Source organism: Herpailurus yagouaroundi, unplaced genomic scaffold (genome assembly GCF_014898765.1).
Source record: "Herpailurus yagouaroundi ecotype Mexico unplaced genomic scaffold, PumYag 180, whole genome shotgun sequence".
Classification (NCBI taxonomy): domain Eukaryota; kingdom Metazoa; phylum Chordata; class Mammalia; order Carnivora; family Felidae; genus Herpailurus; species Herpailurus yagouaroundi.
In genome coordinates this window covers 6,422,359-6,439,178 of record NW_024412411.1, presented here as the reverse complement: position 1 = coordinate 6,439,178, position 16,820 = coordinate 6,422,359, and the positions used below count along the sequence as shown (strand labels likewise).

General features: G+C 55.1%; 2 protein-coding genes across 6 annotated transcripts in view; one reads left to right on the top strand and one right to left on the bottom strand.

The window, feature by feature from the left end:
• Nucleotides 1-7,668, top strand: part of GDPD4 (glycerophosphodiester phosphodiesterase domain containing 4) — a 198,733-nt gene extending 191,065 nt beyond the window's left edge. Inside the window, exon 19 of the mRNA XM_040489449.1 lies at nucleotides 7,645-7,668. The gene's annotated coding sequence lies outside the window, so the exon portion shown is untranslated. The remainder of the gene's footprint in view (nucleotides 1-7,644) is intronic.
• Nucleotides 1-16,820, bottom strand: part of MYO7A (myosin VIIA) — an 87,724-nt gene that overhangs the window by 1,537 nt on the left and 69,367 nt on the right. For 2 of the 5 annotated variants that reach the window (XM_040489445.1, XM_040489442.1), the window contains 15 exons: nucleotides 15,581-15,698; nucleotides 14,615-14,741; nucleotides 13,255-13,538; nucleotides 12,136-12,326; nucleotides 11,345-11,469; nucleotides 10,536-10,693; nucleotides 9,411-9,564; nucleotides 8,038-8,193; nucleotides 7,409-7,514; nucleotides 6,268-6,381; nucleotides 5,153-5,240; nucleotides 4,864-4,970; nucleotides 2,393-2,578; nucleotides 1,842-1,958; nucleotides 680-763 (listed from right to left, as the gene is read on the bottom strand). In XM_040489445.1, coding sequence (XP_040345379.1) covers nucleotides 680-763; nucleotides 1,842-1,958; nucleotides 2,393-2,578; nucleotides 4,864-4,970; nucleotides 5,153-5,240; nucleotides 6,268-6,381; nucleotides 7,409-7,514; nucleotides 8,038-8,193; nucleotides 9,411-9,564; nucleotides 10,536-10,693; nucleotides 11,345-11,469; nucleotides 12,136-12,326; nucleotides 13,255-13,538; nucleotides 14,615-14,741; nucleotides 15,581-15,698 — 2,115 coding nt within the window. Of the gene's footprint in view, nucleotides 1-679; nucleotides 764-1,841; nucleotides 1,959-2,392; nucleotides 2,579-4,863; nucleotides 4,971-5,152; nucleotides 5,241-6,267; nucleotides 6,382-7,408; nucleotides 7,515-8,037; nucleotides 8,194-9,410; nucleotides 9,565-10,535; nucleotides 10,694-11,344; nucleotides 11,470-12,135; nucleotides 12,327-13,254; nucleotides 13,539-14,614; nucleotides 14,742-15,580; nucleotides 15,699-16,820 lie in introns of those variants that run through there. The other 3 variants (XM_040489443.1, XM_040489444.1, XR_005794696.1) reach the window with 2 other exon arrangements.

The following is a 16,820-nucleotide window of genomic DNA, read 5'->3' as shown; positions in this document are numbered from 1 at the left end:
GTATGTGGGGCTGGAACTGGAAATTTGGGAGGCCTGAAGGAATGGAAACAGGGGTCCTGGATGGGATGGTCCTACTAGGAGGAAATCAAGAAGATGCCAGGAAGCCTCAGGGAGCACCATGTGTGTGGGTAGAAAATAATCACACAGAAGTATGTGAGAAGAATGACCCAAGAGAGAGAGGAGGAAAACCAGGAAAGTGGGGCACATGAACACAAGAGGAAGGTGGTGGCCATTGGCACCCTTCGCCAGTGGTCCGGTTGTACTCCTCCTGGGTATGTGGTAGGACTGTGCTTCCTGGTTCCCTTGGTGAGGACTACTCTGGCCCATAAATACGAGAATATTTAACCCCGGTGCAGTCTGCCATCCTGACCAGTGTGTGGAGAGCATTCTGGAAGGAACGAATGGTTGTAAGGTCCAATGACGCCAAAAGGCCAAGTGCTAAAAAGTTCATTGGATTTAGTAGCAAGGTGTTGGCTAGTAACTCTAGGAGAGCAATTTTGATGGAGCAGGTAGGGAAATAGACGAAGCAAACACAGACCGCTTCTCAAGATCATCTGCCTTCTTGGCCACATTAAGTGAGGATGGTGGCCAGCAGGGGCTTTGGGGGGTTGGGTCTGGGGGCTCTTGTGAGAGGTGCAGACAGAGAAGCACACCCCCGCTCTTCCCTGTCACTGCTTACCTTGGTTCTGGGATCGATGAGGCTGACCCCATACTTATTGATGGCAATTAAGAGGATCTCAGGGAAGTTTGGCTCCGTAGTTTGCTGGCAAAGAAAGCCGAAAACCATCAGAGAGCTGGGGGAGCCCAGAGCAGGAAAAGCTGTGTGCTAGGAGTAAGTTGCCCTCCCCTGCTCAATGCCAGAGGTGCAGCAGAGCCAGTGGCTCTGCCACAACCTCACGGTTTCCACCTCTGCTGGGCCCGCAGTGCGACCCAGATCCCTTCACGGGTCCCCAAGGGACCCCATCTCCCACCCTCTCCGGCAGCAGTTTCATCCCTTCTCTCCTGCTTCTCTAGGAGTCTGGGCCATCTCTTCTCTCAGCCCAAATGTCTGCCCTCTTTAAAAACCCTCTTTGAACTCTAACTCCTGCCTCCAGCTTACCTCTCTGCCTCCCTCTCTTCCTTGTACAGCCAGACTTCTCAAAAGGCCTCCCGTCCGAGGTACGTAACAAGGCCATCCCCTCCTCTCCAGCCTGACCTACCCCCAGTTCTCACACGAGCCTGTTTACCATTCTCCTGCCTCCGGTGGTGCCCCTCAGGCCCACCCTCGCCCCCCAGTTAGAGTGGACTTCTGCCCATCATCCCTATGCAGAACCTTCCAGGGCTGGCCACCACCTTCAGGAGGAAACCCAACCCCCTCGCCGGCTTGCCAGCCTGCCTCACCACAATCTGCTCATTCTCATACCCTGCGCCCATCCATACTCAGCCACTTGCACTTCCTGTACACCACTGGCTCTTTGCTCATGCTAGGCCCTCTGCCAGGAACACTCTCCCCAGGGTCTTCCTGGAAGTTCAGGTGTGCCCTCCTCCAGGAAGCCGCCTCAGCCTTCTCAGTCACCTTGATAAGGGCTCCCCGTTGTCACAGCACAGATCGTTCTCCATTACTGTGGCTGGTTTACACATCTGCCTCCCCTGCCAGGCTGAGCTGCTAGTTGTCCCTCATGTCCCAGGGCTGAGATACCGAGGTGGTACAAAGCTGAGGGTGCTTCCGTCCTTTCCTTGCCAGGGCAGGTGGCAGAGGCCATCGCTGTTTCCCACAGTCCTGGGGATGCGTTTCTGTGCCTTCTCATCCCCACTCCTTAGTCCCTTCCTCCCTTCCTCCTGAGAAGCCACCCATAACGTACCTTCACCTCGAAGAAGGCTGAACCAAAGGTGGGCCACTTGAAGATGAGCTTTAGAAAGGCTAGCTTGGCCTCCTCCTTGGACTTCCCTGCATGCTTGTTGAAGTAGGCAACGATGGACTGTAGGGAGAGGGGGGATCAGAGGCCTCTCCCCTGCCGCTCCTACCTCACCTGCACTGTTAGCGGTCATGGGCCTTGGAGGGCCAGGCACAGGATGGGGGCCCTGGGGGCCAGCAGGGGCCTCCGTCGTCCCAGTTAATGGAATCCTTATTTCCCTTCTCTCCCCTCCCCTCCCCTAAGTAAGCAGACCAAAGAGTATCAAGTGAAATCAGGTCACCATGGCAACCAGAATAGGGCAAATTACTACCAAGCAGCTAGGTGAGTCCTTTGCCTGGAGAACTGGATACTAAAGCGAAAGGAAGCGAAAATGAGAGGGTGACCTTATCACACACAGGGACAACAAGAGATACTTCCCTGGGCTGCTGGCCAGCACCTGCCGCCTGACCCGTGGGGCGCCCAGAGACCCCTAGTCCTGCTGCCGCCTTTATACTCACCCGCTTCCAGTCATCCGGGGAAACCTGCCGGATGAGGTCCTGGGGCACCAGCTCCCGTAGCAGCTTGGGGATACTGGGGAAGTAGGACTTGTCCTCTTCAAATTTGACCCTGTAGATCAGCGCCCCCAGCTGCAGCACCTCCTCTCGTGTGCACTTGTGATAGCCTCGGAGATACTTGGGCAACTCCTGCCAGAGACAGAGCAGGTCTCAGGCGTGGAGGGAGGAGGAGGAAGTGGGCTCCTTCCTGCCACCCTCAGGCTGGGTCTATTGCCTTACCCCACATTGGGCCTACCTTCTCCTCCAGCCTCAGCTGACACTGTGCCCCAAGGGGAGATAGCACAGTACACAGAAATAGCAACCATGCCTGCACAGATCCAGCACTTTACAGTTGGAAAGCAGAGCCATGTATGAATATTATTATTTCATTTTCCCTCATAACGGTCCAGTGGGGTGAGCAGCCACATTTCAAAGATGAAGAAACTCAGAGTGACCATCTGGTGAACCTGAGACTGTTCCACACCCCTAACCTTCTGAGCCTGTCCTTCCTTGGGAAAAGCCTCTCTGGCTGGCCTCTTCCCATTCAATTCCCTTGAGACCCGCTAGTTTCATCAGCAGCACCAGCCTCTTCCCCACTTTGAACTTCTAGTAATTGAGGATGAGGAGTGGACCAAAAGCAAAGATGAAGCTTCCAAATGGCCAACACTGCCCATAACCTTACAACTGTCTTACCCACTCGTTGAAACGTAGGAAAACTGAGGCTGGCCTGAGGACACACTGCAGATTAGAAACCGGAGTCAATTATTTTCCATCCACTTTTTCATCTACTTGCCCACCTATCTATCCATCCACACCCATCCATCTGTCCACCCATATGGTTCTACCTACCCATATCCATTTTTTCATTTGTCCATCTATCCACCCACAAGTTCATTCACCATCCATCCTTCTACCCATTCATTCACTGAGTCACCGCCTATTTACCCATCCATCAAGCCAACAAATATGCATTGATCATCTGCTATGAGCCAGGCCCTTTAAGCAACAACATCTACTTCCCTACACGCAAGGAACTTGTAGTCAAGGCAAGAACAGACATCCATCACCCCAAATTGATGTATAATTACAATCTTTGAAGGAATTGTTCTCAGTGCTATGACAGCATATAACTAGTTGACCTGATCTAGTTTTAGGAACAGGGAAGATTTCCCTTATGATGATTGAAATAACATCTAAAAGCTCAGTAGGTGAAGGAAAGAACCTAGGGAAAAGCTTCCCAGGAAAGAAAATGTTACAAAGGCCCCCAGGCATACCTGAGAATTTGAAAAAACGTAGCTGGAGTGAAGTGAACACAGGGGTGCTGGATATAAGACAAGGCAGCAGAAGTAGCTAGTGGCACCCCCATGCAGGGCCAGAGTCAGGATTTGGCGTTCTACTTTGAGGGAAGCCACTGAGAGGATCCCGAAAGCATGATGACCCCCGTAGGAAGAATGGATTCAAAGGGGACAAAAATGGACAGGGAAGCTCAGGGCAAAGGTTACCAGCTTCATTCAGATGAGAGATGATGGGCTGACCTGAGTTGGTACTGGTGGTAATGGAGACATGTGGATGGATTTTGGAGAGTTTGGGAGGTGAAGTCATCAGGTGAATGATTTAGGACATGAAAAATGAGGGAGAGGGAGGTGTCAAGGCTGACTTGGGTTTCTGCCTTGGGGGAAATGGTAGCTGATGTTCATGTTGCCATTCACTAAAAGGGCACCATGGGGGAGGGGCAGATCTCACCGGTGAATGAGCCCTGGCAACTCCCAGGCCAGGGTTCTCTCTACCACGGCAGCCACCGTCCCTGCCTCCTGCAACCTTCCCAGCATCCTGGTCTGTCTCCCCTACAGAATGATAAACAGGACTGGCCCAGAAAAGATCGCCGAGTCTGCAGTTGTGAAGACATGGATTCAAACCCAGATTCTATCCACCCTGTAGCCCTAATTATATCACTTGATCTCTCTGGGTCTCAGTTTCTCCCTCTATAAAATGGGAACAACATGCCTACTTGTTGGGGTTTGCTGGGAGGGCAGAATGAGTGAAAAGCATCAGGCAACAAATAGAGGTTCAACATGGGGGCCTCCCTCCTGGCTTCCCGCAGGCACATGCTTGTGCTAGAAAGTGTTTACACATTCACACAGATGCCCTAGATACACACAGGTGTAGCTGTAGGATCTCTGATTCAGAGGACAGCCCCTCACCAAGGGAAGGGCCTGAATGGGTGGGGATTAAAGTCTCCAAAGAAAGTACAAGGCACTGAGGAAAGAGAAGGGTCTGCCTTTGAGCTACTCCCCAGGATCCCAGCAGGAATCTCTTAGAGGCCTTACTATTTGAGGCCCCCCTCCTGGCAAGGACAGCAGCGTTCTGCTTTCCTGAAATACAGCAAGGCCAGCAGCACATGGAGGCAGCACAGCAGAGAGGGGCAGGCAGCTCACCTGGTAATAGTGGAAGATGGAATCGGCCATCGGGTCCTTCCCGGGCACCGTGGTGGTCCACAGCTTCTTCATGAAGAACACCTGGTAGGTGAGCGAGGGCACGATTCCTGTGGCAGAGGGCAGTCAGTCACCCAGAACATCCCAGCACAGAAGATCACCCATGCCCAGCACCAGCCCCGGAGCAGGCCCTAGCTCGGGTCCCACCCAGGTGGACCTCGAGGTGTGGCCCTGTGCCAGCACCTGCTCTGCTCTGGGCCTCAGATGATCTCAGGGCCCAGCCTCACATTACCATCCTTGACAGGTCGTGCTTTCTTTATCCAGTCTGTCAGGTGTCGAACAAAGTCGAAGAAGAAGTCATTCTCGGGGACGCTGATGACCTAGGGACATGGCCGTTCCAATCCATTCATTTTAGTTCCACCAATACTGATTTTTCTGACTTTCCCACCCAGTGCCTTCCTTTTGGCCCTTTGTTGCAGCCCGAAGAGGTGTCCCACTCTGCCCTGACTATGCCTGTTGAGTCTCCAGAACAAAGCCTACTTCCCACCCAGAGTGACAGTCATTCCAGTTGTTCAGCAAAGACTAAGCCCTGATGAGAAGGCCAAGAATGAGGCCCAGTCCCTGCCTTGGACAGTCTCCGGTATCTGTGACCTGCTCTTCCCACAGGCTCCAAGCTCCTCTGGGTCGAGGACCTTACTGAGATCACCTGTGGGTCCCCAGTGTCTGGCACAGGGACAGTTGTGAAATGAGGAGGCAGACGTGGATGCACAAGGAACTGAGTGAGCACCTGATCTACCTGACATGGTCAAGGAAGCCTTCCCACAGGAAGAGGCTTTAAAGCTGGGCCCTTGACCTTCAAGAACACAGAAGTGAGGAAGAGCAAGGTGGAATGGTGGCAGGGGCCTGTGCTTTGGAGTCAGACCTACTGGGATCTGAGTCCTTGCTGTGTGGCTTTGAATAAGTTACTTAAATTTTCTGAGTCCATGTTTTGTGATCTATTACGTGGGGATAATCACACCCCCTTCAGGGGTTATTTCAGGGCTAATTGGCCTTGGCAAGGCAGCTGAGGGACCGGTCAAGTCAAATCTGGAAAGTACTTGTGTGTTGTGGCAGGGCGATGAGCCTTGTGTGGTCCAGAATATAAAGTGCCACATGGCTCCCAAGAGGTTTGAGGTCATGCTCTGCAATGCCTCAGAGGAGAGACATTTAGGGGAAGCTGCTACAAGTACGGGGACCGTTGCAGGGATATAAGAAGGAGAGGGACACAATCAGATGCCACATGCAAGCACACCTCTCTCTTCCCCTCTTTCCCCTCCCCACTGCCCCATGAGCTCCTACAGTCCCAGCAAATGTTCCAACAGACAGACCAACAGCAATCCAATAGGAAGCCAATGACCCATCACCCACCTTGTCTGCAATTTTGACAAAGAGGCTGAATCCTTCTGAGGACTTGAGGAGCAGCCGGGCTGCGATGTTCTGGCAGAAGTCTTTAGCCTTAGTGCTGGACTCCACCTCAAAGGCCTGGGAAGTGAGGGGCAGGCGGCTGCGACTGGGGCTTCCTGTGCCCCTCTATCTGTGCCTGCAACTAGACTCCCACCCATGCAGGGCACCCTCCATCTGAGGTGTTTCCCCATGGGTCTAGAGCTGGGCACAGCATTTAAGAAAAGGAAAAAGCAGCTCCTGTCTGGATCTTCCCAGATTGTGTCCTCCCCAATCCAAGCACACTCAGCCTCTGCTTCCAGGGTTGTGGGCCTGGCTGTACAAGCATGGGTGACACGAGGCCAAGGGAGCAAAGATAGGCGGGGTGTTTGGGAGGAGAGAGGCCGGAGGAAGAAGAAAGCAAATTCCAGAAGGGGGAGGGAAAAAGAGGGGAAGCAGCCCGGGGTAGGGGTAGGTGCGGGGTGGGGGAGGGACTGCTTCATATAACCTTCCACTGGAGGGACAGGAAAGGATCTGTTAGTTTCTTGTCCTTGTCACTGAAATCCTATCATGACATTTCTGAGTCTCTAGTCTCTAGACAAGTTCTAAAACTGCTTTTCAAACTAAAAGTTTTGGTGCTGGATTCATTTATCTGAATGAGATGCTGAGATGGGGCAAAGAGTGGAGGTCAGGAGGCAGCCTGACCTAATGGGCATGATGGGAAGGCTAACAGGACCATTGGACCAGGAGACCCACAATCAGGACAAGTGAGGAGGAAGGAAGGGGCCTGCAGGAAAGTGGGCTCGGGGACAATAGGAGAGGCCTGGGCAGGCAGGCCTGTGACCAGGAACAGAGCTGACATCAGGGAGGTGGCACCAGCATAGAGCTCAGCTCAGAAAGAGAGCACTTTTCTCTGAGGCAGAGCCACCTCAGAGAGAGGGAAGAATGATCTCAAGGAAGCTCTTGGAGACAACAGAAGGTCAGATCGGGAACCCAAGGAGTCTGTAGCCTCTCGACTGAGCCCTGAGCACTGAGGAGCAAATGTGGGGATGGCAGGGGAGAGGCATCAGGGCTGTTCCCTGTGTCCTCGGGGAATCTGGTCCTTCACCAAGAAGCCAGCAGCCCTCACCTCATCGGTGTCATCAGGAAAGTAGACCTTGTGGAAAATCTGGGTGGTTTTGTGCTGGATGGCCTCCACCTCCACCAGGTGTGGGGGGTACTTCCGGGACCCATTTCTGAAAGCCAGGAGAGGGGTGGAGGGGCAGTCAGGAGCCAGTGGGTTCATGGGGCCATGGGGAGCAGGGAGCAGAGGGAACTTTGGAGACAGACCCCAGTTCTAATCCCTTGTCCGCCACTCCCTGCCAGGTGACAGTCACTTAATCTCCACGAGCCTCCAACCCCTCAACTGTAGAATGAGAGAACAGCGTCGGCCAAATAGGGCTGTGGAGGGGACCACGGGACGTGAAGGACGCACACGGGCTGTGCAGAGTATGGAGTATGGCCCAGACGTCCCCAACACACTGGAAGGTATGCACCAGCCCTTCTGAGCAGCCAGACACGATTGCGTCCAGAATGGGCATCACGCTGCAGGCTTTGTCCGACTGGCAGCTGTGGTACCCCAGGGACAGGTCCCACGTGTTGTGTGGCCATGCCCTCATCCGCCAGGGACACCCACAAGCCCACTGGGGCGGAGAGCCCATTCCAGCACCTGCCACAGGCTCGTTGCCCACCGCCTCTGCTCTCAGTGGGCCACTGTACCTCAGGGCTTTCTGGAGCCGCTGCAGGCAGTCGATGGCGAGCGGACAGTGCTTACGGGACTGCAGGAAGCGCTGCACGTGGGGCAGCAGGATGTTGCTGGGTGGGAAGAGGCCCGTGCACAGCCAGAGCAGCTCCCAGCCACGCTCCTCGCTATACCTGCGGGAAGAGGTGGGGTGTCCAGCGGGGGTTCTGCAGGCCACTTGTGGGTCCGAGCATCCTTGGCGCCTCACTGTGGCGGCACGTGTCTGTCTTGACCCCCATGCCTCTCTTCTGGGGACCAACGCAGACCCACCTCCCTGGTGGCCAGATCCAGTTAGTGCTACACAAAGTGTGGTTGGCCAACCCACACTGGGCCACGCAGTTACCGGCCGCATGAAGGTAAGGTGCTCATTCATGCCAGAATGAACATCAGTGATGTCACCAAGCACTCTTGGTTCAGCTGAGATTTTTTTTCTTCTTAGCAAGACTTTCCTATGAAGGAAGGAAGCCGTGTGTGATCTGTATTCTGGCAAAAACTCTAACTCCTGTTCTTTAACTAGCACTGAGTTAGCACAACCCCTAGGCTTCATTGGGCACTCTGAGCTCCCTGGGCCTGACGGGAGAGAAGCACAGAGGGCTTCTAGGAGGAGGTGGCATTTGAGCTAGGTTTTGAAGGCTGACGCAAATTCTGATATGCAAAAAAGGCCATAAATGCTGGCTGTGAGCACAGCATGTATAAAGGTTTGGCAGTGTGAGAAGATCTGAGTATGGTTCGAGGGTGGATTTTGCAAGAGGCACAGAAGATGACAAACCTGGGGACATAATTGGCAGTCTGGGTGTAAGGGGAGATGGTGGGGCTTCCCTCAGGCTCTGAGACTTAGCATGTCCCTGACTTCCCATTCCTGCCGTGGTCTGACCCAGCAGGGACAAGGTGGCACCCTCTGGGACCCAACACCTTCAGCCCAGAATTTTCAGCCAGAGCTTCCAACTGACAGCCAGCGCAGCCCGAGCCAGGCTGGGGACATTTGCTCATGAGCACAACCTCCAGAATGGAGTCTGGGCTGGGAGGGGTACCCGGAGGAGGTTCGGGCAGTGAGTGGAGCAAATTTAGGAGGAACCGGTGCTGTCAGACTTGGAGAAGGACAGATTCAGAGGGTGCATCCACCTCTTGGTACTTGACCAGACTTCCTTGGACCTTGCGGCAGAGGTAAGACGTGAGGGAGCCTGAATGCGGAAGGACGGCTGCCAGGCAGGGCCAGATGCTGCCTTGGGAGGGAGGGAGGGAGGGAGCTCCCTGTCACAATGGGTAGAGGACCTTTAAGATTCCCATCAGCTGTGACTCCCCCCTCACTGGGGGGAGGCCATCCTGCACCCACCTACCATCATCCCCTCACCTGATATGGTTGTCGGTCAGCTGCTTCAGGATCTGCACGTATACCTCATCCTTGAGGGCCTCGGCCTTTAGGGCACCCTCAAAGATCTGGTCGGTGAGCTCATTGACAGAGCGCGTCCTCTTGGATGGGTAGTCGCCCATGTACTTGAGCATGGGTGGGGAGCCGTCAAGGAAGGGCTTGTGGCTGATGGGGGGAGCAATGTCCCAGGAGGCTACACTCTCTAATGGGGTCTGCCCCCACCCAACTGTGTGGCCCTGGGCCTCAGGCTACCCACTCAGGAAATGGGCATGACCCACCCACCCTGCTTTCCATGCCAACTGCCCACCCTTTCCTCAACTCCTCTGGCCACCTCCTCCCCTCACTACCTCAGCCCCCAACACCCCATCCAAAGTCCTCACACCAACCCAGATGGACTTTACAAATCACAAATCTTTGTCGCCCCCCCCCCCCCCCCCCCCCCGCTTAGTGGGCTTCTCATGGCCTTGGGATACAGTCCATGCTTCTTAACAGGGCTTGGGAATGCTTTATTAGTCTGCCCATGTCTTCAGACTCCCTTCTAGACCTCTGCCCTCCACTTGTGCTAAATCATGTTGTGATTCAGGGCCTTTGGACAAGCTCATTCTGTCTGGAACACTCCCCACCTATCTCTCCTTTGGCTGACTGGGGCCTACTCAGTCTTCAGGTCTCAGCCTAGACATCTCTTCATCCAGGAAAGCCACCTGCCCTCCTCTCCAAGGCGACATCAGTTCACTGTGCTGCCTGGCCCCATCATGGCCCCTTTTAGCTATAAGCACCATGAAGGCCAGGGACTGGGTCTGGTCACAGCTGTGTCTCCATGCCTGGCCTAGCACATGACACAATACTCATCTTGAACCAAATGACAGGGTCAGAGGAGACAATGGATGAGGCACCCCTCGTGCACTGTAGGGTGCCAGGCATAGATGAAGCCACTCCACCCGAATCCCTCCACCCTGCCCAGGACCCACCTGGGCCCTTCAGAAGGAGGTAGGTATCTGGATGAAAACCCTGGAGGCAGGGGCCTGGTGCCCCCCCTGCCCTGGGGTCCCCCTCCTTGTGGCCCTTGCCCTGCCCTTCCATGGCACCCACCCCTGCAGGTATGGATATCAATGAAGGCCATGCAGGCCTCCTGTGAGAGCTCCTCGCTGCCCAGGATCTTCTTGAGCAGTGCTTGCTTGAGCGGCTCCCGTGTGTGGCTCCACAGCCGGTCCTTGCCACGGGCCTTGGACACCATGACCCGGCTCAGCGTGTGCTTGGGTGGGGGCCTGACATGGCACAGCCAGCATTGACCCCAGGTTGTGAGACCCACCCCTACCCAACCTGTGCATGGAGGCGGAAGGCCCTGCTCTTCCCTGCTATAAGGGCAACCTGGGATGAGTCAACCAGCCCTCCCTGGACCTTACTTTCTCAGCTAGAAAGCCAGCCCTGCCCACCCCCATGGCCTTCTCCCCATTGCTCCTCTCGGCCTTCTCTGCTCTGGCCTTGGCATGTGCTGCCTGCGGCATTCCTCCACACAGGTCACCCCCTGCACAGCTCGGCTCAGATGCCACCTCCTCCAGGAAGCCTCTTCTCTGTCACTACCCCCATCACAATGCTGGGCATACAGAATCACAGCTGCCCAGTTTTGTGCCTATCTCCCCACCGGGACTGTGAGTCGGTGAGACAGGCACAGGCATGAGTCATGAGTGCCCAGGACCCCACCTGGGGTGACCACAGTCATGCTGTCAAATGAAGGAAGGATAAAATGGCACAGCACAAGACAGCACATCTCGACAGACAAAAGCTGCCCTCCTGTTCCCTCCGACCCAGGCCCTGCTCACACACACAGCAGCGGCAGGAGGCAACCCCACCACGCGGACTAGAGTAGCAAAAGCCTGTGGCTCACTGTCCTGGCCCACCTACCCTTTCCCCATCACCTGAAATAGTCGTAGGAAAATTCCTCCAGCGTGTAGGGCTTGGCGCGCACCTCGGGCTCTGCTGTTCGCAGCTGCAAGAGCCGAATGACGTCCTGTCTCTGGTCGGGGGTCATGGTGACCAGGGCCTAGACACCGAGAGACAAGGGTCTGAGGTCAGCTCTTCACCTGGGACCCCTGGAGCCAACATGGTAAAGCCCAGAGCCTTCTGGACTGGGGCTGGGGAAGTCGGTCACCATGGGGTTGACCCTCACCCCATTCTGACCCTGGGACCCCTTTTGTTCTTTGCCATCTCTGAGGTTACTGCTGCCTCCATCTGCTGCACTCGGGGTCCTTTCTGCAGTCCCCCGAGTCTGAACCAGGTTGGGTCAGTGAGAAGGCCAGATGGAGGAGGGGGATGTGGCATGAGAACCACCCAGTCAACAGCGCCTGGCTCAGGAGCTGCCTGGAAAGCTGGGCTCTGAGTCTCCAGTGCTGTGATCCAGAACAACCAGAGCCTCCCTTCCCAGCTCGGCCCTCACTGCCTTTTCAGAGGGTGCAAGGTGATGCCTCCCTCCCCCACTCTCCTTCCATCCCTCGCCCTGGGCAGTTCCTCGGCCACTCTCCACCCAGCACAGGTTTGACAGCTTCCCCGACTTTAAGTTTGTGGTCCCAGAAGACCCCCAGATCATCTCCACAGAACCTGGAGACCACTAATCCAGTATAATCCCTCACTCCATTTTACAGATATGGGAAGAAGACAAAGAAAGGCCCAGAGGAGACTCCCCTCCATCTGCCGTCCCCAAGCCACATACCACAATCTCCCGCGGCGGCAAGGTGACAGTGGGCATGACATATACGCAGTCAGTGGGGAAGTCCCCACGCTGCTTGGTCCTCTCGTTTATGCCGTTGGCCCAGCCTGAGTTCATGACCTGCTCTCCCGTGTCATGGTCCAGGATGATGAGGTCTCCCTTGGCAAAGCTGAGGAAACCTGACTCCTCTCCCGCTGGGAGGCAGGGGTGAGCAGGACCACAGGGGGGCAGAGAGAGAGGCTGGATTGGAACATCTTTATTTAGGTTGATGACCTACAAACTGTTACTCCCTGCCCTGAATAACTGAGGCCCAGGCCCACTCATGTCTGCTCACTGGTCACCCTGCCTCCAACTTGCCACAACCCTTCACACAGACGTGGCCATTGGAGTGTGCCACTCCCCTGCTCAAAAGCCTTCCATGGCTCCCCATCTCCCTTAGGAGAAAACTCACACTCGTTGACATGCTCACAAGGCTGCTGTGGGCTGGCTTTCCTGACTTTGTCTACCTCACTTCCTGCCCTGTCTCCCTTACCTCACCCATTCCAGGCAAACCAGTTGACCTGCAGTTCCCAGACATGCCTGTTTTCTCTAGCCTCTGTGCTCGGTTTGTGCTCTCCACTCTGCCCCACATACCTCCACCCTGAACCCCAGGCAGCTTGGGGGCCTCTCCTCCAGGCTCCCATAGTTACCACACTGTCACAGGGACCGTCACTATCTGTTTTCAGCCCCTCTCCCCACTGAGAGTAGGGCCAGGGTCTGTTTTATTTCTGTCCTTTCCAAGCTCTGCCCGGAGCCTAGGAGGCCTGGGGGTGCTCAGTCAGGGGAGCTGTCACTACTGTTATCATTTGAAGATAGTGGGTATTTGGAGACTGTGGAGAAGGAGCCCGTGATGTCACCTGGAGAAAGTGACAGGTGATAAGTATGGAAGGACCAGGAGAGGGAGATTCCCCACAGGGCACAGTTGGAAGGTGCAGAGTTTGGCTTTTGGTCCGGGTGGGACTGAGGGTATCTGGGGAAGGGTTGTCACAGGTGGTCTCAAATGCCAGGCCAAGATCAAGGTGTGTGATCTGCCCGATGCCCCTAACCCCCAGTGCCTGGCAGCCTGTGCCAGGAACCACTCACCAGGGTTGGGGTTGTCCTGCAAGGCCACCACGTACTTAGACCTCTTCCGGAGCCCTTCCAGGAAGGTGACCACAAGGTCACGGATGTCCTCAGCGTTGCTGGAGGTAAAGGTGTACTCATCCCCTTTGATGGTAGCCAGCGTGAAGCTGGGGGCTACCAGTTTTGCTCCCCTGCAGGACCAACACGGAGAACAGGGCCCAGCCGGGGTCAGTCCTGCCCAGCCCGAGTGAGGCGCAGCACAGCCCAGATCAGAGCAGCCCAGCGAGAGCAAGACACGACACTCCCTGAAGGAGACCAAGGCCAGCCCAGTCAGACATGGCCCAGGCGGGGGGAGACATGGCCCAGGCCAGACACAGCCCAGTCTGAGTCAGACCTGGTCCTGCCAACGTCACACACGGTCCAGAGCGAGGCCCGCAAGGGCCCAGCCCAGTGCCCCTTTGATGTCTAATTCCTACTCACCCTTTAGATCTCAGCCTAGCTACCGCTTCTGCCAGGAAGTCCTCCCTGCCCTCCCACAGCCCTCATCACACTTGTCCCTGCTTAAAAACAGCCTGTTCAATGTCTGTCTCCCCTCTCATCTGAAGGAAGCTGCAAAAGGGCAAGGACTGTCTTATCACCTTGCATCCCTGTGCCAGCTCATGCCTGGTCAGAGCTGGACATGCCCAGCTCCAGCCCATATCAGACACAGCGCAGAGACACTCCGATTAAGCCTCAGATCTGGGGAGGGCCTGCTGGGAACACCAGTCTATTCCAGGAAGCCACCCCCAGCCCTGCTCTTGCATGCTCCACACCTTTCAGTTTACAAAGAGTTCTCCCATTGATTTTTGCATTTCCCTCTCACCACTGTTCCTAGAGGGAAGTATTAAGATTTTAGGGATGAGGACATGGAGGTGAGTTCCACCCGGGCCCCTGAATCCCAGACCAGGCTCTCTTTGTACACAATTGACTGCTCCTGACCATCCTTCTAAGCCACCCACACCCATCTCAGAACAGCCATTAATGATGCACCATAAAGACCCCTCTGTCCCTATTAGGAGGAAGGTGGCTGAGAAGCCTGCACGGTGCGGCACAAACTGCTCAGTCACATGCGACCAGGACAGGTCACTGCACATCTCTGCACCTCCATGACATCCTTGATGAGGGCAGAAACTCCCCTTAAAAGCCTTCATGACCCCAGAAAGCTCCAGGAGCCCCCTCCTTCCCCATCTGCCTGTCCGTGTCTCCATCTTCCCCCTTCTTGTTTCAGACGGTGTCGAATCAGGACACTGGGGCTTGACACATCCCTGCCACTGGTCTCTGTGCAGCTTTGGACAACTCCCTGCTCTGCACTAAAGTGCAGTGTGGGAGGCGATGGACTTACCTACTGCTGGACACAGCCATGATCTCAGGGAAAGACAGCTCCAAAAGCACCTGCTCCTGCTCATCCACAAAGTAGACGCCTGTCCAGTTGACCGCCACGATAACGTCATTCTTGGGGAGGTTGGGGCCTGGGACAGAGACCCACACAGTGAGAGGGAGGCTGCCCCACACCTAGTCCAGCCCTTCCCAGTACTCATCGCTACCAGGGAGGTAGTAAGGGGGATAGGTGATAAGTATGGAAGGACCAGGAGAGGTAGATTCCCCACAGGGCACAGATGGAACGTGCAGAGTTTGGCTTCCATACTAATCACTTATCATCCATTTTACTGATGGGGAAACTGAGCCTCAGAGAGCACAACCTCCCTACAGGCCAAAACTCAAAGCACAGTGGGAGGAGAGTGCTGAATCAGGAAACTTGGTGTGAATCCTATCTCTGCTTCTGGTCTTTGTGCAGTTTTGGACAAGTCCCCGCCCTGGAGAGAGGTTATATATGGGTAGGGAGTTAACTGAGCCCCAAAGGTCCCTCCAGGCAGATACTTCATGATTCTGTGAAGGCCAGCACCAGCACAGGGCCTCACACAGAGCAGATGCCTAGTAATTAGGACCTCAGGATGTCTGAGCCAACAGCCTGCGTGGGTTTGGGCCCATGACCTCTGTGCTCAGCTGCAGAGTCAGCCCAGCCCATACCCCGGGCCACCTTCTTCCGTACAGAGTAGGTGTTTTAACTATCTTAATAGCCATTCAGTTGTTTAACCCAGAGTGTTGCTGAGCACTTGGACTGCGGGGTGGCAGGACCCACTCTGTGGATCGATCTGGAAGGACCAAGCAACACTGCAGGCAGGAGCCTGGCTGGCTGGGGAGTCTGGTTCGGGCTGTTTCCCTCCTTCTGCTGTGGGCTGGAGCCACAGAGGGAGGGAGGGGAGAGGGCCTGGAGAAAGACTGGGAGGCGGGAAGGCTGAGGAGGTACCTGAGAATTTGTAGGCTTCATAAAACCTGGAGAAGAGCAAGGGCCACTTGAAACGGGCATAATTGACCACATCCTCTTTGACCTTCTGGGCATCAGTTCTCCTCTGGGCATAAATCCCCTGGGGGGTGGGGATGGACAGGAGAGAAAAGCCATCAGATAAGCTCTGTCTGGAAAAATCCCATGTTCATGCCCCCAAGCCAGGAACAGCCCTGGAGCTATTGTGTCCTCCTGTGCACCACGGCTCCACCCTAGCCCATCAGCCCGCAGCCACCCCCATCACTCCACAAGTCCCACCCGCAGAGAGCTCCCAATTCAGCAGTGACAGAAAAGCCCACAATTCTGCCCAGCATGCATGCAACGCCCAGAGTCAAGGGTGAGTGGGAGACATCTGGGAAACAGGAACGTGTGTGGCTAAACAGGGGTGTGTGTACTGGACCAGGGAGAGGGAGTGGGGAACGGGCCTGTGAGAGCCAGGTCACATAGAAGTGTAGGCAAGGCAGCCACTGCAAGACTGGGCTGTTGGCAGAAGCTGACAGGTGAACCCGGGAGTCATGAAGACGGGAGCGCAGGGAAGGGTTGGAGAGGCCAGGGGATAATGCAATGCTGCTGGCAAGAAACCAAAGCACTGGCATTTTATTATCTAAAAATATCCCTCGGAGCCCTATTAAGAACTCGGTGGTGTTGGAGCAGAACTGGATGTATCAACTTGAACTCATGGTACTTATCAGCTATAGACACAAACATGGGCAAAGACCCATGTGCGTGCCAGGCACTGAGAGGACCAGGAGCAGAGAGCATTCGGGGATAAGGGGCTTCATGTCTCCAGCCTAATCTCAAAAGGTTCAGAAGAAATGCACGTCCACATGCAAAGAGAAGGGATCATAAAGCAAATGTGGCAACAATGTTACCAACCAGTGAGTCTGGGTGAAGTGGGAGGGGGGGGGGTATACAGTTCTAGGTTCTTGAACTTGCAGCTTCTCCACAAGTTTGAAATTGTCCCCAAATGTTTTTACCACTCTGATTCTAAAAGCCATGTACATATGTGCACTCTGGGAGAAGACTGACCGGGGGATCTGGGGACCCACAGGCCAACAGGCTCTGGTCCAAGGGAGAGACACAGCTATAGCTTAGGTGTGGGCTCCAGGGGCAGAGCCCAACTCTGTCTGCTTCACAGCTGCATCCCCAGGGCTCAGTACTGTGCCTGACTGTACTCACCCAAAGCAGAACAAGTTAACAAACA